The 17,001-nt window shown below is 39.1% G+C and overlaps 1 protein-coding gene across 1 annotated transcript; it reads right to left on the bottom strand.

The window, feature by feature from the left end:
• Positions 1 to 11,800: 11,800 nt before the first annotated feature.
• Positions 11,801 to 17,001, bottom strand: LOC135481089 (uncharacterized). Its single transcript, XM_064761021.1, has 6 exons — positions 16,935 to 17,001; positions 15,665 to 15,793; positions 13,949 to 14,033; positions 13,419 to 13,550; positions 12,794 to 12,965; positions 11,801 to 11,979 (listed from the first exon to the last, which is right to left on the bottom strand). The coding sequence occupies exons 1-6, from the start codon at positions 16,983 to 16,985 to the stop codon at positions 11,871 to 11,873; spliced, it is 678 nt and encodes a 225-aa protein (XP_064617091.1). The 5' UTR covers positions 16,986 to 17,001; the 3' UTR covers positions 11,801 to 11,870.

Below are 17,001 nucleotides of genomic sequence, written 5' to 3' on the forward strand. Positions count from 1 at the left end.
AATCCAAACGTGGATTTATTTATTTATCTGATTAGTGTTTTACCCTATATTCAAGAATATTTCACTTATACGACGGCAGCCAGCACTATGGTGGGAGGAAACCTGGCAGAGCCCGGCGGAAACCCACGATCACCCGCAGGTTGCTGCAGACCTTCCCACGTACGCCAAACGTGAGGCTACAGTCGTGGCAGAACCAGATATGAAGCTACAGTATATATAGTCGTTACAGATCCACAAAAGAAACTATAGACAGAGTTGACAAAACCACAAATGAGTATAAAGTTGTGACAGAACCACTCATGAAGCTAAATTCGCGACACAGCCTCAAAGATGAAGACCGGCCCGGATAGCACAGTTGGTAGAGCGTCCGCTTCGGAACCGGTAGATCCAGGATCAATCCTTGATCGAGTCACACCTAAGACTTTAAAAGAGGAAGTTGTAACTTCCTCGCTTGGCGTTCAGCATGAAAGGGATAGTGCAACGACTGGTTGACCCGTATTGGCTCGGGCGGGGCGGCTTACTTGCCTTCGGTAAGTCGTCTCAGTGAAGCAGCACTAGATAAAAGAGCGGTGGAAATCCGTCCTGCAACAAGGAGGCACATTACACGTGCATGCACCCTAATGATTCCTTCGTCGTCATATGACTGAAAAATTGTTGAGTACGACGTTAAACCCCAAGCACTCACTCACTCACTCAAAGATGAACAAATGCAGTACGTGTAACACATAAAAATATGAATGAATAGGGTTTAACGACACATTGGCTGTATTTCAACCATACTGTGGAGAACTGAAACGGATGAGATAATACTAGTAACAGAGCCACCAAAATGAAGTAACAAACACGAAGTGACGGTAGTCACAATGTTCCTATGTAAAATAACAATCGTGATGAGCGTCAAAAGTGAGCTAAATTTCATAACAGATCGACGACCATGAATTAGTAGTTGTGTAAAGTCACAAAGACACAACAACTATTCATGTGAGAGCGACAAAATAGCCCAATTTTAGTTGAAGGACCAAAAAGCAGAGCTATAACGGTTAAAATAATTCCATAAAGCTAAGATAATGGCGAAAACATAGGAGATGAGCGTGTAACCGTAGACAATATAATTAAATGCGAATAGCACAGAGAGTTAAACCAGAGCAGCGACGACAGTGTGAGAGATGGCAAATGATCACATGTAACCGGTGAATTACGGCCTCTTGTCAATTCACCTCAGTCAGGATTTCAGCCTAACTGTTCATGTAAACGCACAAATAGTAGCAATTTAAACGCTCCCTAACTGTTCATGTAAATGCACAAATAGTAGCAATTTAAACGCTCCCTAACTGTTCATGTAAATGCACAAATAGTAGCAATTTAAAGGCTCCCTAACTGTTCATGTAAATGCACAAATAGTAGCAATTTAAACGCTCCCCTAGCACCATGGCATAAGCAGAATTAGGTAAAAAAAATGCAGTGATGAGCAATTTATTGAACGTCACTGGTCTAGAACCACTCAAAGTGTTTTGTTGTCATCAGTGGACTGAGTAGATAAAGACAGAAGCACACGAATGGGGCCCGCGTTTAACCACTCGGCCATACTTTTTCCTGTGGTGTTTGCAACCATCTTGGCAGCTTTTGGATCAAAACGGCAAATTATGTAACCCACAAAGAAGACATCGTCTTGGAGACTATCTATTACAAGGATTTAAAAGCAGAAGAGAGAATTTATTTACGTTGTATCCTGTGATATAAAAAACCATGTAAAATTATAATGGCAAAAAAAAAGAAAAAAAAACAATAGCAAACAAATATATATATAGCATTGAAATGAATAGAAGACTTTTTAATACATATGTATATTACAAAGTCCTTGATGCATTTTAAGTCGAATAAACACTGAAATGAAGTATATATCAGATGAAAGACCATTAAACAATGTACAGGAAAATAATTCGAATTATTTTTTTTAGATTTAGAGTAAAACAGTTCTAAATCATTTATACCCAGGGGGTTTCATTGACGTCATATAAATATTTTTTGCTTGAAACTCGTTTCAAGATCCATAGTGCGAAAGCGTTCTATATGAGATCTGTATGTATATGAGTTTTGATTTTTTTGATTGGTGTTTTACGCCGTACTCAAGAATATTTCACTTATACGACGGCGGCCAGCATTATGGTGGGTGGAAACACGACCATTCGCAGGTTGCTGAAGGACCTTCCCACTTACATATAAGTTTTGAATTATGAAATCTGTCAGTCTAGGTGCTTTAAGTGACAAAGGCCTGAGTTGACGTCAATGGTCCCAGTATGTTCAGAAATGACCATTGTTCAATCCAAAGTTTCAAATGCACTTCACCAGGTTTAAAAACTAAAAATAAAAATAACTCAAATTATTTTAAGGACAGTGTTTAGTATTAAACGTTGTTTTGGAAATGGATCTTGCGATTATCGACATGGAACGCCCTTTACGGACTACGAATGGTATAGGAATGTCGGACTTGACGCTTATATTTAATGGCTTGTTATCTGACATAAACTTTGTGTTAGTGTTTTCTTTTCCTTTCATTTTTTCTTAACAATTTAATTAACACTTTCTTAATGTTGTAATATTCGCTAGGAATAAACCTATTCTTCGGTTTTACATGTAACTCTCTATGCCCACCGTAGAATTCTCGGATTTAGATGGGCTTGGCATTTCCAGATAAATGACATTTTTGACTTTTGAGCCATGCAGTGAAGCTCTGATTTGCATCAGGATGTAAACCGCTGCGGCGCCAAGTCCAAAGGAGAAGTTCAAAAACAAAGGAAAGTTTGATCCGTAATGCTTCACACCGTATCCACCAAACCAGCTAGCGAGAAATGACCCAAACCCCATTCCACTCTGAACCACGGCCATCAATGGTCCGTTGATGTCCAGGTATTGTTCGAACCAGGCTATACCAGAGGGGAACAGAGGTGCCGACAAGAACGCAAAAGTGCACGTATATACCCATAGGAACGCTATGCCTGTAGTAGCGTGGAACGCCAACAAACAGGAGGTTATTAGCGTTGCAGTGAGCTCAATTACACACATAACGCGTGGACGAGTCCATTTTGCTACGAGCGCAGAGAAAAGCCGTCCAGCGGCGAAACACCCCCAGTAGGCTGAATAAAGGAACGTCCCTTGGTGTTTGGTTAGATGAAGTCGGCTTCCTACGACCACCGGAAGTAGGTACGTTGGATATGACATTGTCAACCCTGACACGCATGCGTAGAAGAAAAATATAAGGACTGCCATTTGAAAGCCGAATACACTGTGCCCGTTTGAGCAGCTACCAAGAAAACGGGAAATTTTCATTTTGGAGCTTTTCTTGTCTTTATTTGGAGCTGCGGTTTCGCTTTTTTCTTGCCTCTGGCTTTTCATCCGTACATGTTGTCCTATCACAGCAATATAGAATACGAAAAATGCAGATGCGCACAAAATTCCGAAGGCAGCCATTATTGCATAAGGAATATAGATTCTTGTGTGTGAAAGTGTTAAATTGGGTATACTGTCATTCAAGGAATTCATCGACGTAAAGTTCTCGGTTTGGTGTAGAGATCCTGTTAGACTTGCTGCTGTTGTTGTTGTGTTTTCCCGGTTTAAGTGTTTGGACAAGAACGGGCCCGCCATAAGTGGTGCGATGAAAGAACCAAATCCCGTCCCGAAATGCATTGCGTGTAAAGGGGCTGAACTCTTTTCTTTCCAGATCTGAATCACCATGACATTTCCACCTGGAAAAATGTATATAATACAGTATGGAACATGGAACAATAAATTCTACATCAATGCAAAAAACCCATACACCTGGTCACGTGCGAAAGATGGACCTGAACGTGAATGTGTGCTCTTCAAAAGTCATTTTACGAATAACTAGAAAATTCTCCATGTTTTATGATCAAAACAAACGGAAATTCACGATATCTACGACACCCCACCCCCAGAAGTCGATGTATTCTTTCACACATGCCTCTCCGTATAGTGAACAGCCCTTACGGTAAAGGACCTGGGGAACGTCCGTTGTTTACCCCTGGGTCATTCCGCCCCCATCCCCTCCGTTAAACCTGACATCATCTCTGGAGCACCAACCATTCAGTTAATGAATCAGTCAATCATTCATGAAATGGAAACACTCGGGTACATATAGTTGCTGAGTTTGTTGATACAGTGATTGATTAAGGTGAAGTTTGGTATGCCATGTCCTGATAATGGAATCTGCCATGGACCTGGTGAGTGATTTTACTTACGTAGATACCCTGATTAACAATTACCACATGTTTTACACAAAACTGATTTCATCTTTTCGGCAGTTTTTAACCGCCTCAGTGGAATATTATTAATATTGCTCAAGTTGTTGTAAACATAACAAGTGAAATTATGCAATGTACTAAACATTGCTAAGTACAACATAAAGCCAGACGCATACACTATAACAATTGTTCTCATGACTAAGGTGGAAATCAGTGATACTGCCTATAGGACAATACCACTGAGCTATCTTCCCTTAACCAATATTCAGATGGCTTAAGGGTGGAGAAAACATAAAAATTACATAAAGTTCAGATGAAAGAGTGCAAAAAATTAGTCGTAAACGTGGTCTTCAATATTTTTTCGATTTTTCTTTAAAGAGAAGAAGACACTTGAAAATACCGATTTTTATGGTGGGTATTTGGGACCACCAGTATTAGTCGTTGTGTAATAATGCTATAAATGATGATAGAACATTATTATTCAAAGACGATGTATACCAAGAAGTGGTCCCAAGTATTCACCATACAAAAATATTTTCAAATACTCTTTCCTCCTGAAAGAAAAAATTCGAAAAAAAAATTATCAAAGGCCATATTTATAAATAAGTTTTCGCGCTTTTTCATCTAATTTTGGCACCCTTTTTATGTTTTCTTCTCAAAATCCTCTTTAGTGTGTGCCCGTTCTCGTCTGGTTTCCGCATTACCAATGGTTAAATTTATTTCCTACGCGAATATCAGTCTACATCATAAATCTTCATAGACTAAATAAAAGTCGAACAGGGCTGATAACTTACAGCATGTGACAATACCACGTGACACGCCTTGGATCATCATCAGAGCTGCCATTAGACCCAGCATAGGGCACCAGGGAAGGGCAGCCGAGCTTAGAGAGAGCGTCAGCAGACAGACGCAAATAACGATATCAAGTCCACGTGGGTAGCGAGTGCACACGATCCCGGCCGCAACCGAGCCGATCGGCACCGCTAGATTTAGACCAATCAGAACTTGGCCTATAGCCTCGAAGTCACAATCGGCAATTTCCGTCAGATCTATGATGGTGGCCCCGATGATGGCAGTAAAAATTCCCTTTAATGGAAAGAAAAAAATGAATTGGATAAATTTTGACGAAATATTTGAAAATATATAAACGATACAGGGTTGGAATCAGGTAGTAAAACATTCTATGCAATAACTCTAATTACAAGCAGGCTGCATCAATGAGATGTAATTCAGTAGGTCCGGTGGTTGACGTAATACAAAAGTATTGTATCTCCGAAAAACAAAACCTTCATGCAGTGTAATGTTTTTTTCAGAGGTACACTAAACCAGCGATATTGGCCAGTTTTAGACATTTTTTTAAAATCAATTAAATGAAATCAAATCTTTCATGGCAGACCATATTATGTAAAAGACTACAACATAAAACCAGAACAGGGACAACAGTGTGATAATTGGCCTCTGTCAATGTACCTTGGTTATGGTTTTATTCTAACTGTTAATGCCTACATATACATGTATATATTACATGAACTGTAATGTTATCAAACCTGTGATATATTATCTATCTTAAATAGTTATTTTGAGTATCAGATCCTTGCTGGGATATAAATCGTTGAATAAACAAATAAATAAATAAATATAGCATCGGTTGATGAAGCTCATGCAGTTCATACAATATCAGTTCATAACGAAAGTAACATACTCACAAAAATAATAGAAAGTCTGCATGGGTCCTGCCTCTACGTATTATGTTATTAATTTGCGGAACACCTATTGAAATCGTTCGTATTATTATTAGACCGTTTCACCAGTTGACTTGATATTTTGCGGTAAAATTCCCCTATGCCTAAAATTGTGCGAACACCTATTTAGGTTTTTTTGGTCACGTAGTTTGGCGGCCATACTGGATTTTATATGAAGTCGTTTCTTAAGAACCAGTGATCTTGATATGCATGTTGACCGTTGGTACATGTAGTTACAATAAGTCTGAGAAAATCGTTGACTTCTAGTAAAAATTGTGGAAGATCGCCATTCGTCGAAGTTGTGACGTCACAACTAGTTTTGAAATTTGAACTTCTTTTCTACGTATCCCGGTGTATTTTGGGCCTCTGATCCCGGGTGTGTTTCTGTTTTTCATCTATCATTGTAACTTTATGAACTTAAAATTTAGTTATGCAATTTTAAGTCAATAGCCTGTAACTTGAAAACTATGAAAGGTAGAAATCTAAAACTTTCACCAGATAGTGGCCTCAAACATGTTCATTCCGTAAGTTGGAGACAGATTTGAGCTAAGATCAGTAGAAGCGTTTTAAGGACATCATCGGTTTTTTGGGGGGGCGGGGGGGGGGATTAAATATTACTCCCCATTGTCTTAAAATTTAGTTAGACGTCATCTGGACAGATATATAAGCTGTTTACTGGTTAGTTCCTGCTGCACTGTCAATGGCTTCCAAAGGCCGTTGTGCGCTTAGATATAGCTATTCTGTCTACCATTTGAGAATGTACATTGATAATTACAGGAGCAAACGACGTGGACCCCGGCCAAAACTGCTTTGCAGTTCTAGTTGTAAATTAATATTGTAGTATGACACGTTCAACATAATATCCTGTTAGTCTAATACAATCTTTGTGTCGGATTAATAGAATTTTGTGCTGTATTCGAATAACCTGCTGCAGTAGCAGAACACATTCTACCATCACCCAGACAACAGACTTTCTATTAAAATTAACAGATTAACTTTTTGAGAGTGGTAATTACTATTCTACACATCAGGTTGCAGTAACCTAGTTGGTAGCCGTATGTTTCATAAACGGCAGATACGGGGTTCAATCCCAATTCTAGTCATACATGTGACTTTAACAACGGTATTCTCGGCATAACTTCACCAATCAGGGCAACTAGGCATACTGGTTACAGCGTTTAGCATCATCCATATAAAGCGGTCAACATATTTTCGGTCATTAAAATAGTTATTTTTGTCAATGAATGCTGCTAACATCTTCACATTTTTAATACATCTAGGCCAGAGCAAATGTACTCCATAATAAGCCAGGTTACGGTCTTAGATCTCTTTAACATTGACAAGAAAGGGAAAATGTAAAAACAAAATGCAACAAAAGGTATAAGTTTTCTAGGTAGAATTGTAAAACAAAGCGGGTCACAAAGTTCTTTAACATTAATCTCTTTAAAGAAGATGTTATTGCAGAAAAAAAATAAAAAATATATATGTGGAAAATGTTGGATCACGGCATTAAACACCAAATAAATAAATAATAAATACATAAATATTTTGTTTATTTTTTTGATTATTGCTTAACGCCACACTCAAGAATGTCGTGCTAAAATGATGACAGTAATAATACATACAAAATAAATTTAATAATAACAATAACATATCTATGACATATCAGGCGGGTTTTATTGTAAATTATACTTCATGAATCTGGTATATATGACATCGATATAGTGTAACAAGAACTTTTCACTTTCACAAGATTTTGACACGGCGTTAGTCAAGTGAAGTACATAAACCAAGAGAAGGTGTGTTGTGGTGATTTGGGCTGAGTATGTGGCACGTATCAAGTGCAATAGCCATACGTTCTGTTCCCTTATTGTGTGACCCGTTACCAATGTAGAATGAGATGAAAAAAAAATAACTCACCACAAAAATCCATGTCGTCACAAGGAGCCCTGATTTCAACAGCCGGATATTTTTCACTCTTGTCATGTCGTATGGAGACTTCTATATTAGTATCAACTGTACGTCGCTATATCGGTATCAGACGAAGAAGATAACAAAATACTTAGTCACACGGTTTGAAAGAGTGATATCCCCAGACTCTTTGGTCAGATCTAGGGATAACAGTTGCTGGTTAGCTTTTTTGCACTAATACATCTCTACGCTGCTTTATAATATAGCAATGATAAGCCACATGATCATTGACATATATGTCTTTGATGTCAGAAATGATTGAAAGTTTATCCTTAAAGTAAATGATGTAGATAAGCATGAAGAGTTAATATATATATACCACCAGGCCACACTCTACGATCTAGTCCAATCGTTCGCTCACCGGTTCAGTCTGAACTCTTTCTTGCACAGTCGTCAAAGAAAGTGTTTGTGTAACACAAGTGACTATATACGGGGCTTTTTGCACAAGGAGCATCACTGTGGGTAAGAGGTGAGTTGTTTTAATCAAAACCTAAACAAATAAGCAGTTATATTTAAGTTTGTCGAGACCACGTTAAACGATGTCACTTGATAAGCAAGATAGTCTCGCGACACTCGGTTGGATTTGAGTGACGTAGAATCTGCGCTGCCATTGTGATAGCTGAACCGCTAAGCGTGTTTTATTTCTTCTAACAATGGACCGTCATTAAATTTGTGGTTTACATCTATACATTAATCACTGACACACAATAAGAATGTTTTGCAATCAGTTACACTAAAAGAATTAACCCGTTAAATTTAACAGAAAGTCTGTTCTTGAAAGTATTCTGTTATTGTAGCAGATTGTTGTACGTAGATATTACAAATTTCTATTGACTGGATTTCAGCGTGGAACTTGTGTGCATATCGTGGAGAACTCTAAATTTAAATTAATGCAATTCTGTTTTTGATATTAAATTTAGTATATATTTTAATATATTTAATTTAATATTTATTTACTACCATTATCCTAGTTGATCTCTGATTGTGTTTAGCTTAAAGTTTTAAATTCGAATAAGTACACTTCTCTTCTGGTTTTGTGTTGTTAAACGACTACAGATGTCTAATAAACACTGACCGTGTACTGCAAAATCAGGATTTTACACCGTCAGCACTTCATATTCTTGATAAGAACAAGAGTTCGAAACTACCACAAGGAAGAAATCTGAGGAGGTTTTCTTGTTTTGTTTTTTTAGCATGTATATATATTCTTCTTATCAGAAAATTCAGCATTTTTACCTATTATAATGATTGATTCTTCGTAATTTTAGTCAAAGCTGGGTCACTCAGTTTTAGCTTAGTTTTGTCGGCCCCTCACCAAGGAATTCGAATCCAAGTGTCTCTGATTCGACTTTGGAAATAAGCCAAGGGGGATGAGGCTGGGTTTATGGCTTAGGCGGATCATTCCAGTCTTCTTCGACTCAAAAACTTGACCACACTCACCTCTGTGGAAAAAGTACTGAAAAATATGGGGAAACTTCCGATGTCTTCCGATGTTCTTTGTGTCAAAGCTACATAGTCTGTCGGGGCTTCCTTGTCCGAGGGGATTAGCACAATGCTCGGTTTCGTCTCACCATGATGTTGGCCGCTGTCGTATAAGTAAAATTTTCTTGAGTGCGGCGTAAAACACCAGTCAAATAAATAAATAAATAAACATAGCCTTTTCCGTCAATCTGCCATTGTGATGTCGATTTGTGGGCATTTGTATCATATGTGTATTATCAGAGAGCAGTGGTCACTTCAGGCTGGCGAGTGGCGATGGCGAAAGAAAATTAGGCACACCAGCGTGAAATTAATTTATTTATTTAATTAATGGTTTCCTCAAACCATAATGCTGGCCGCCGTCGTATAAGTGAAATATTCTTGTGTACGGCATAAAACACCAATCAAATAAATAAATAGATAAATAAATAATCGATGTTTCATTTGTACGACGATGGACAACATTATTGTGGGTGGAGTGAGTGAATGTGACGTACTTAACATCGTACTTAACAGTTTTTCAATCCTATGACGACGAAAGGGTCCTTTGAATGCATGTGCATGTAATGTGCCTCTTTGTTGCAGGACAAATTTCCATCTAGTGCTGATTTAGTGAGACGACTTAACGAAGGCAAGTAAGCAGCTCCACCCAAGCCATTATACACTCATATGGGTCAACCAGTCGTTGCCCTACACCCTTCCTGATGAACCCCAAACGCAAAATCTACAACTTTCTGTTTTAAGACCTTAGGTGTGACCCGATCAACGATTGATCCTGGATCTACCGCTCCCGAAGCGGACGCTCTACTAACTTAGGCACCGGGGCCGGTCAAGGGGAAGCCAGCATGAGCTGCTTGAACCCATAGCAAAGGTACTGGTGAGAGGCACTTGTCATTGTGTTGCGCTAGTACACTTACCACTCGGCCATGAGACCACAAACAGAGGTTACAGTTTGCTGTACTATTCCGTGTATTGTGGCCTGTGCGGTTGCCTGATATCTGCCCTGGGTACATATCAATTGTCTGACGCCAATTATCCGATATGAAATCTTTCAATTAGCGGTAACGTGTGTATATTTTATGCCAAATATATGAGCGACTGTAGGGTAAGTGTGTGTACAAAAATACAACGCTCTTTTGTCTCCATTTCAAATACCAGTCAAGTTCATAGATTTACCTGACGTTGCACCTGTCCTGATTACAACGTTGATCTTATTCACCCAGGACCCACCCTTGTACGATCACGATATATATATATATATATATATATATATATATATATATATATATATATATATATATATATATATATATGGTAAAAATAGCTGTTCCTTGGTTATTACAGTCGATGTAGTAAGGGGTTTCAGTTGGTTAGCTCGCTAGCGCAGCGTAATGACCCAGGAGTCTGTTATCAATGCGGTTGATGTGAGTTCAGCTCATGCTGGCTTCCTCTCCGGCCCTAAGTGGGAAGGTCTGCGAGCAACCTGCGGATGATCGTGGATTTCCCCCGGGCTCTGCCCCGCCGGTTTCCACCCACCATAAAGCTGACCGCCCTCGTACAAGTGAAATATTCTTGAATACGGCGTAAAGCACCAATGAAATAAATAAATAAATAAATAAATAAATAAATATTATTTTAGGCTATCATGTTGAGAAATGAGAACTGAGAAATGTCGATATTTTGGAGTTTTGTGCGGCTAATATTTTCCTAGCCCTTATACTGAAAAAGTACATTTGCCAGTGTTTGATGACTGTGCTCTTATTCGGACGATTGTTATATTCTTGACTGTCCCCCTCCCCCCCACCACCCCCCGAAAAAAATAGGGTTTGATTTTGTGATTTGTTATTCATAACACGTAAACATATAACGCACTTAGCACTTGGCTCGATATTCGAATATCCTAAACATAGTTAACACTGTCTTGGAAATTCGAATAACGAATAACTTAGTCGGACTGGATAACGAAGATGTAGTTAGCTCTGGGATCGATATCTGAGCCCCTTTCTGATTTTATTGATCACTGTTTTACGTTGTATTCAAAAATATTTAACTTGTATAGGACGGATGGCAGCAATATGGTCGGAGGATATGAATTTGCAATATTTGACACCCAAACCCATCTGAGAACATAATTCATAACTTTAATCTAATTACGTTGAATTACCTTTCTTAACAACAGAAAACAATCTTAAAACTGGCAGACTGACCCTATTTTGACCTTACGCCAAGGGACGTCACTCTGTTCTAATCTCGTATCTCATATTTGCATATGTTCACGGCCTGATTGAAAGCCAGGTGCCGATGGATATGTATGCTAAAGATTTCACAGATATTAACAGACCACTCTTCTTGTGGACGTCAAGATTCAATGCCTTTTATTGGAAGAAAACGCTCATTAAAGCTGTTGCCTTTGAAACTTTTAAAAATTCACTGAAACTACACCGGAGTTAGACAGATTGAAGTCAAAATTTAAGGTTTGGACCGCGATCTTCAGAACACCTTCTTCCCTCCTCCACAGATTCAACTCCCTAAAAACAAAGAATATGTAAAAGTTGGGTGTTCTCATCATGCTGTTATTTATTTTCTTAGAAGAAATGTTATTTACATTGGCTGTTCACCAGGCAAAAACAGAAAGTAAATAAGAGTTCATACACTGCAAAAAAAACAAAACAAAACAAAACAAAAAAAAAACAAAAAAAAAAACAAAACAAAAAACAAACAAACAAACAAACAAAAAACAAAAAAAAAACAAGGTGTTAAACTTAACAGAAAGCCTGTTATCTGAGTGATGCTAGAATGATGTTACTGCAGCAGATTATTCTGTTAAACATAGCACACATATTCTATAAAGTCAACACAACTATTCTATTGAACAGGATATTGTGTTGAATTTGGCACAAAATTATAATAACACACTGCATTCTAGCAACACTAAGGCAAGACACTTTCTGTTAAAATTGATAAAATATTTTTTGAATGTAACACATTTGAAAAATAACCTTACATACAAGGAAAATTTAGCAGTGTCATTTGGTATGAGTTAGAACGGAACAGTAATAACAGCATTTTCTATTTAATAAGATGGACGTTCAACATGCCAATGTGCAGAGTTTGTCGTGTTACGCCTCACGGATTAAAGACAATTTTGATGGTCAATGAGAGCAATTCTACAAAGAACTGAATATCGGCAATAAGTTGAAAGAAAGAAACAGACTATAGCAATTTTGTCTAGCCAGTTTGACAATCAAAAGACGACAACGGAAGTTTTGTGAAGCAAATTTCAGATAATCACTTGTTACCAGTTACGGCTTGACTCGACCAAGGGAGATAATTTACACTTACAACGCAGTCTGGAGCACCGAATTTGGGGAGTTTGGCTGTATACTGTGTAGAGATAAGACAAGATCGTCATTGAAGTAGACAAGATCTTCCAAAGTCCAGGTATTGCGAAACTCGCTGTTTTCAACAAGAAAGAGTCTTTCGAAGAAGACCACAGTAGTTCCTATGGACAAATCTGTTGGAAAGTCAAAAGGATGAACATTAGAAATACATGTCTCCCTCATCAAAACAAACATGCTTACAACACATCCAGTATAGCACGGTCAGAGATATGTCATCTAGTTGCCATTCCAAATTGTCGCTGCACACATCTACGTGTCCATAGCCCTAATTACAAAAACATTTGAAGTAAACTTGGTGACCGCTGAACAAAGACGTTGTAGACTAGAACGTTTTTTGCCTTGTTTTATTTCAAAAGTCAAAATACATTGATAAACTTACCACAGTGTACGCTGAGCTGTACATTTCTTTAGGCAGTTAAATATGTCTATAGTTTAGCACATTTATACAGTAAAAAATCACCGCAATTCAGATTTAATTCAGATGTCAATTTATACAGATTATACACAATCTGGCTTTACTTTATTTAACTATGTGTGTGTGTGTGTGTGTGTGTGTGTGAACGTACCAGTGAACCTAATGAATGGAAGTGTCCGGAACAAAAACACACTGTCGTTCGTGTAGAAGTCGCTAGCGTTTAGAGCAGTGATTGGAGTGTTCCTCCGTTCCTCAGTTCTGGCAAAGACCTCTGACCGAATATCTGTAAAACAAAGAGTGGAATATCATATTCTCAACATGATATTCAAAAGGGGACAACATGACATTCACAGGGGTACAACATGACATTCACAGGGGTACAACATGACATTCACAGGGGTACAACATGACATTCACAAGGATACAATATGATATTCACAGGAGCGCAACATGACATTCACAAGGGCACAACATCATATTCACAGAGATAAAAAATGATATTCACAAGAACGCAACATGATATTTACAAGGGCACACTGATGCAAGATGTATTCACAAGGGCACACTATGATATTCCCAGAGGCACAAGTCGATATTCACAGACGTACAACATGATATTCACGGGCGTACATCACGATATTCATAGGGGTACGTCACGATATTCAGAGGGGTACAATCTACCTGGCTCGTGACATTCAGGCGAGCTTGAGGTCACTGTGATCTGTTCCGTTCGACACTCGTACCCTGTCGGACAGGGATCTCCAGCCTGGGATGAGAGCAGAAGCGATTAAATGTTTTAACTGACACACGTAAGTAAGCGCTGACCCACACAGACCCTTGACCAGGGGTATGCGTGGTCAAATGAGGGACTCGATTTTTCGTTTACGGCTTTCATTCGAGAGGTTTGACAAGTACATGTGCTTGCTGAAGGTCAACGGATTACTCCGGGCACTCCGGCTTCATGCACAACATAATTCTGACCGCTGTCACAAAGGTATACGTCCAAAATTCTGAAGCACATATTTAAACGGCAATCGGATAAACTGATAATTTTACATAGGTGCAAAATTTCGCACACCATGTGAATCTATGTGTCGAAGCAGACATTCATATACCAGCTGTCAACCAATAAGGACGTTCCACGTCAATAATCGCAAGACCAATTTCCCAAAAAGACGGAAAACACAATCTACCAAAGAAATAAGAAAGTATATAAAATACGAAAATAGGGCGGAATCATGCAGAGAGAAGCAGTCAACAGTTTCCACTGATGTTGAAAACGTGGCGAACTAATTCAGCACGATGAATAGACATTTATCAGCCCCGGGTTAAGTGGATAACTCTATATCACGCTATACTCAAGAAGATTTCACTTATACACAATTATGAAGTAGAGCGCCAGAGATTCTGGGCGATGTCCCCCAATATACTGACAAAAGAATTATACTCATTACAAACTTAAGAAATTTGGAGTGAAGGCGTTTAATGGAAAAACCTTGACATATTAGTTTTTACAGCAATAAATTGTGAGGTTCATTGAAATCGTCACACACACAGGATCTAACAAATGCCACACGGCGAGATATGTACACGCTATATGCAGGACCATTCGGTATATTGCTGCCCAAGTAAGGATAATTTGGTAACGTCAAAATTGAGGCCTGAGATAGACGTGGCTCATCAGTGACGTTCGCAATTCCAATCGATGGCACATGAGGTGAAAACAATATGGCCCGGGAGAATCTAAGTAAGACAATGAGAGGTTCGTCTGTATATCCTGCCATGGATCGGGGTTTTGTCACTCCGGTCACTCCCAAAGTCACATACCCTTTAATAAAACTAAAACTGCTCTCGTTTTAGTATTTATTTATTGATTTCATCGGTGTTTTATTTATTTATTTATTTGATTGGTGTTTCACGCTATACTCAAGAAGATTTCACTTATACGGCGGCGGCCAGCATTACGGTATGACGAAACAGGGCAGAACCCAGGGGGAAGACCTTCCCACGTACGGCCGGAGAGGAAGCCGGCATGAGGTGGACTTGAACTCACAGCTGGATGGGTGTTTTACGCCCTACTCAAGAATACCTCGCTTATACGACGATGGACAGCATTATGGTGGAAGGAAACAGGGCAGAGCCCGGAAAAAATCCACCACCATCCGCAGGCTGCGGGCGGGCTTTCCCACGCAAGGTCTGATGGAAAGCCAACATGAACTGAGCTTAAACTCACATGGACCGCATTGGTCAGATGCTCCTTGGTCATCGCGCCGCGCTGGAACGCTATCCACCTCAGCCAGGGAGGCCTTTCGTTTTAGTATGAAGCAGGAAATAAATAAATAACTAACTAAATAAAAACAAAGTGTTGATGCTAAAACTTACGAAGGAAAAACTTACCATGCATTTTCCTTTGCCTTTCTGAAATTTCGCTTTCTGTGGACGGCCGCTGATAGAGCTTGAACCTGATTCAGATGAGCGTGATCCGGAGGACTCCGAAGATCGGGATAATGACATTGACCAGAGGCACTGGAAGCAAGCAATCAGACTGAAGTTTATTTTGCATGCCCACCTCATTTATTAAAGTCCACTTCATTTAATAAAAAATACCTATTTATCCATGGCTACCTTATTTAATAAAGATTTAATTAAAGGGCATCCCATTTATTAAAGGCCACTTCATTTATTAGAGGCCTTTAAAGATCTCAGTGGAATGCCGACTATACTAGCGATTTTATTTTGTACCGTACCTTACATTCACTGAATTTATTTTCATTTGATACTGTCTCTGTCAGATAGTCTATGACTGTCACAATGAAAACCTTACGCTTGGCGCTTGTTATTTATTTGGGGTTTTACCCCGTACTACTATTTCATTTATACAACGTCGATCAACATTACGGTGGGAGAAAACCGATGGGAAACCCACGACCATCCACTGGTTGCTGAGAGACCTTCCCACAAGGAAGCCAGCATGAGCTGGTGAGAGGCTGCTGACACTGTGTCGCCCGGGTGTGCTCGCCATCTCGGCCTCGGGGGCCCTCTGGCTGGCGTTTGTGGTCTCTGCCGTGAATGCCTTGAGGCACACTATACCTTATTCACACGCCCGTCGGCGCGATTACTATTGCCGGGCTCACCAGGCGATTTTCATGACCGGTAATAACCAAAACGTCAAGAAAGAGGGAAATTTGTTTTCAAAATTTAGCGCATACAAATATTTTGGATAAAGAAATGATCGATGATGGTGTGAAATACCTTATACATCAGAGAAATTGATCTATTTCTTTGACCTCCCTGTTAGAATGTCTAGACTGGTAATGTCGGACAAGCAAGGCTTTTCAGACTGCAATGAACCAAAATATGCTCAGTTTCATTTGTTCAGGCTTCGGTGAAGGAGACAGACGTATGGATAATCTCAACGATAACTGCACTGTATACTTATACTTACGTACAAAGCATTAGGCAGTGGTGAAGACAGCGTTGTTGTTGGAAGAGAAATACGTCTCTGTTGACCAGTTCTTTTGTTCACTGACATTGCACAGAGGGATCAGTGAGTTCCATGTGTATTTAAGGAGAAAGACAAGAACGATTTATCGATTTATTTGATGAGCACATTTGGTATTTCTTTGTCACCTAAATAAACAGTTTATACACTGATACATATACTCACGCCATTGAGAAGGAAGATGACCAGCATTCTTTTCAGAGACATTATTAGCATGGGTCGAGTTGAGCTG

This window comes from Liolophura sinensis, chromosome 13 (assembly GCF_032854445.1).
Source record: "Liolophura sinensis isolate JHLJ2023 chromosome 13, CUHK_Ljap_v2, whole genome shotgun sequence".
Lineage (NCBI taxonomy): Eukaryota > Metazoa > Mollusca > Polyplacophora > Chitonida > Chitonidae > Liolophura > Liolophura sinensis.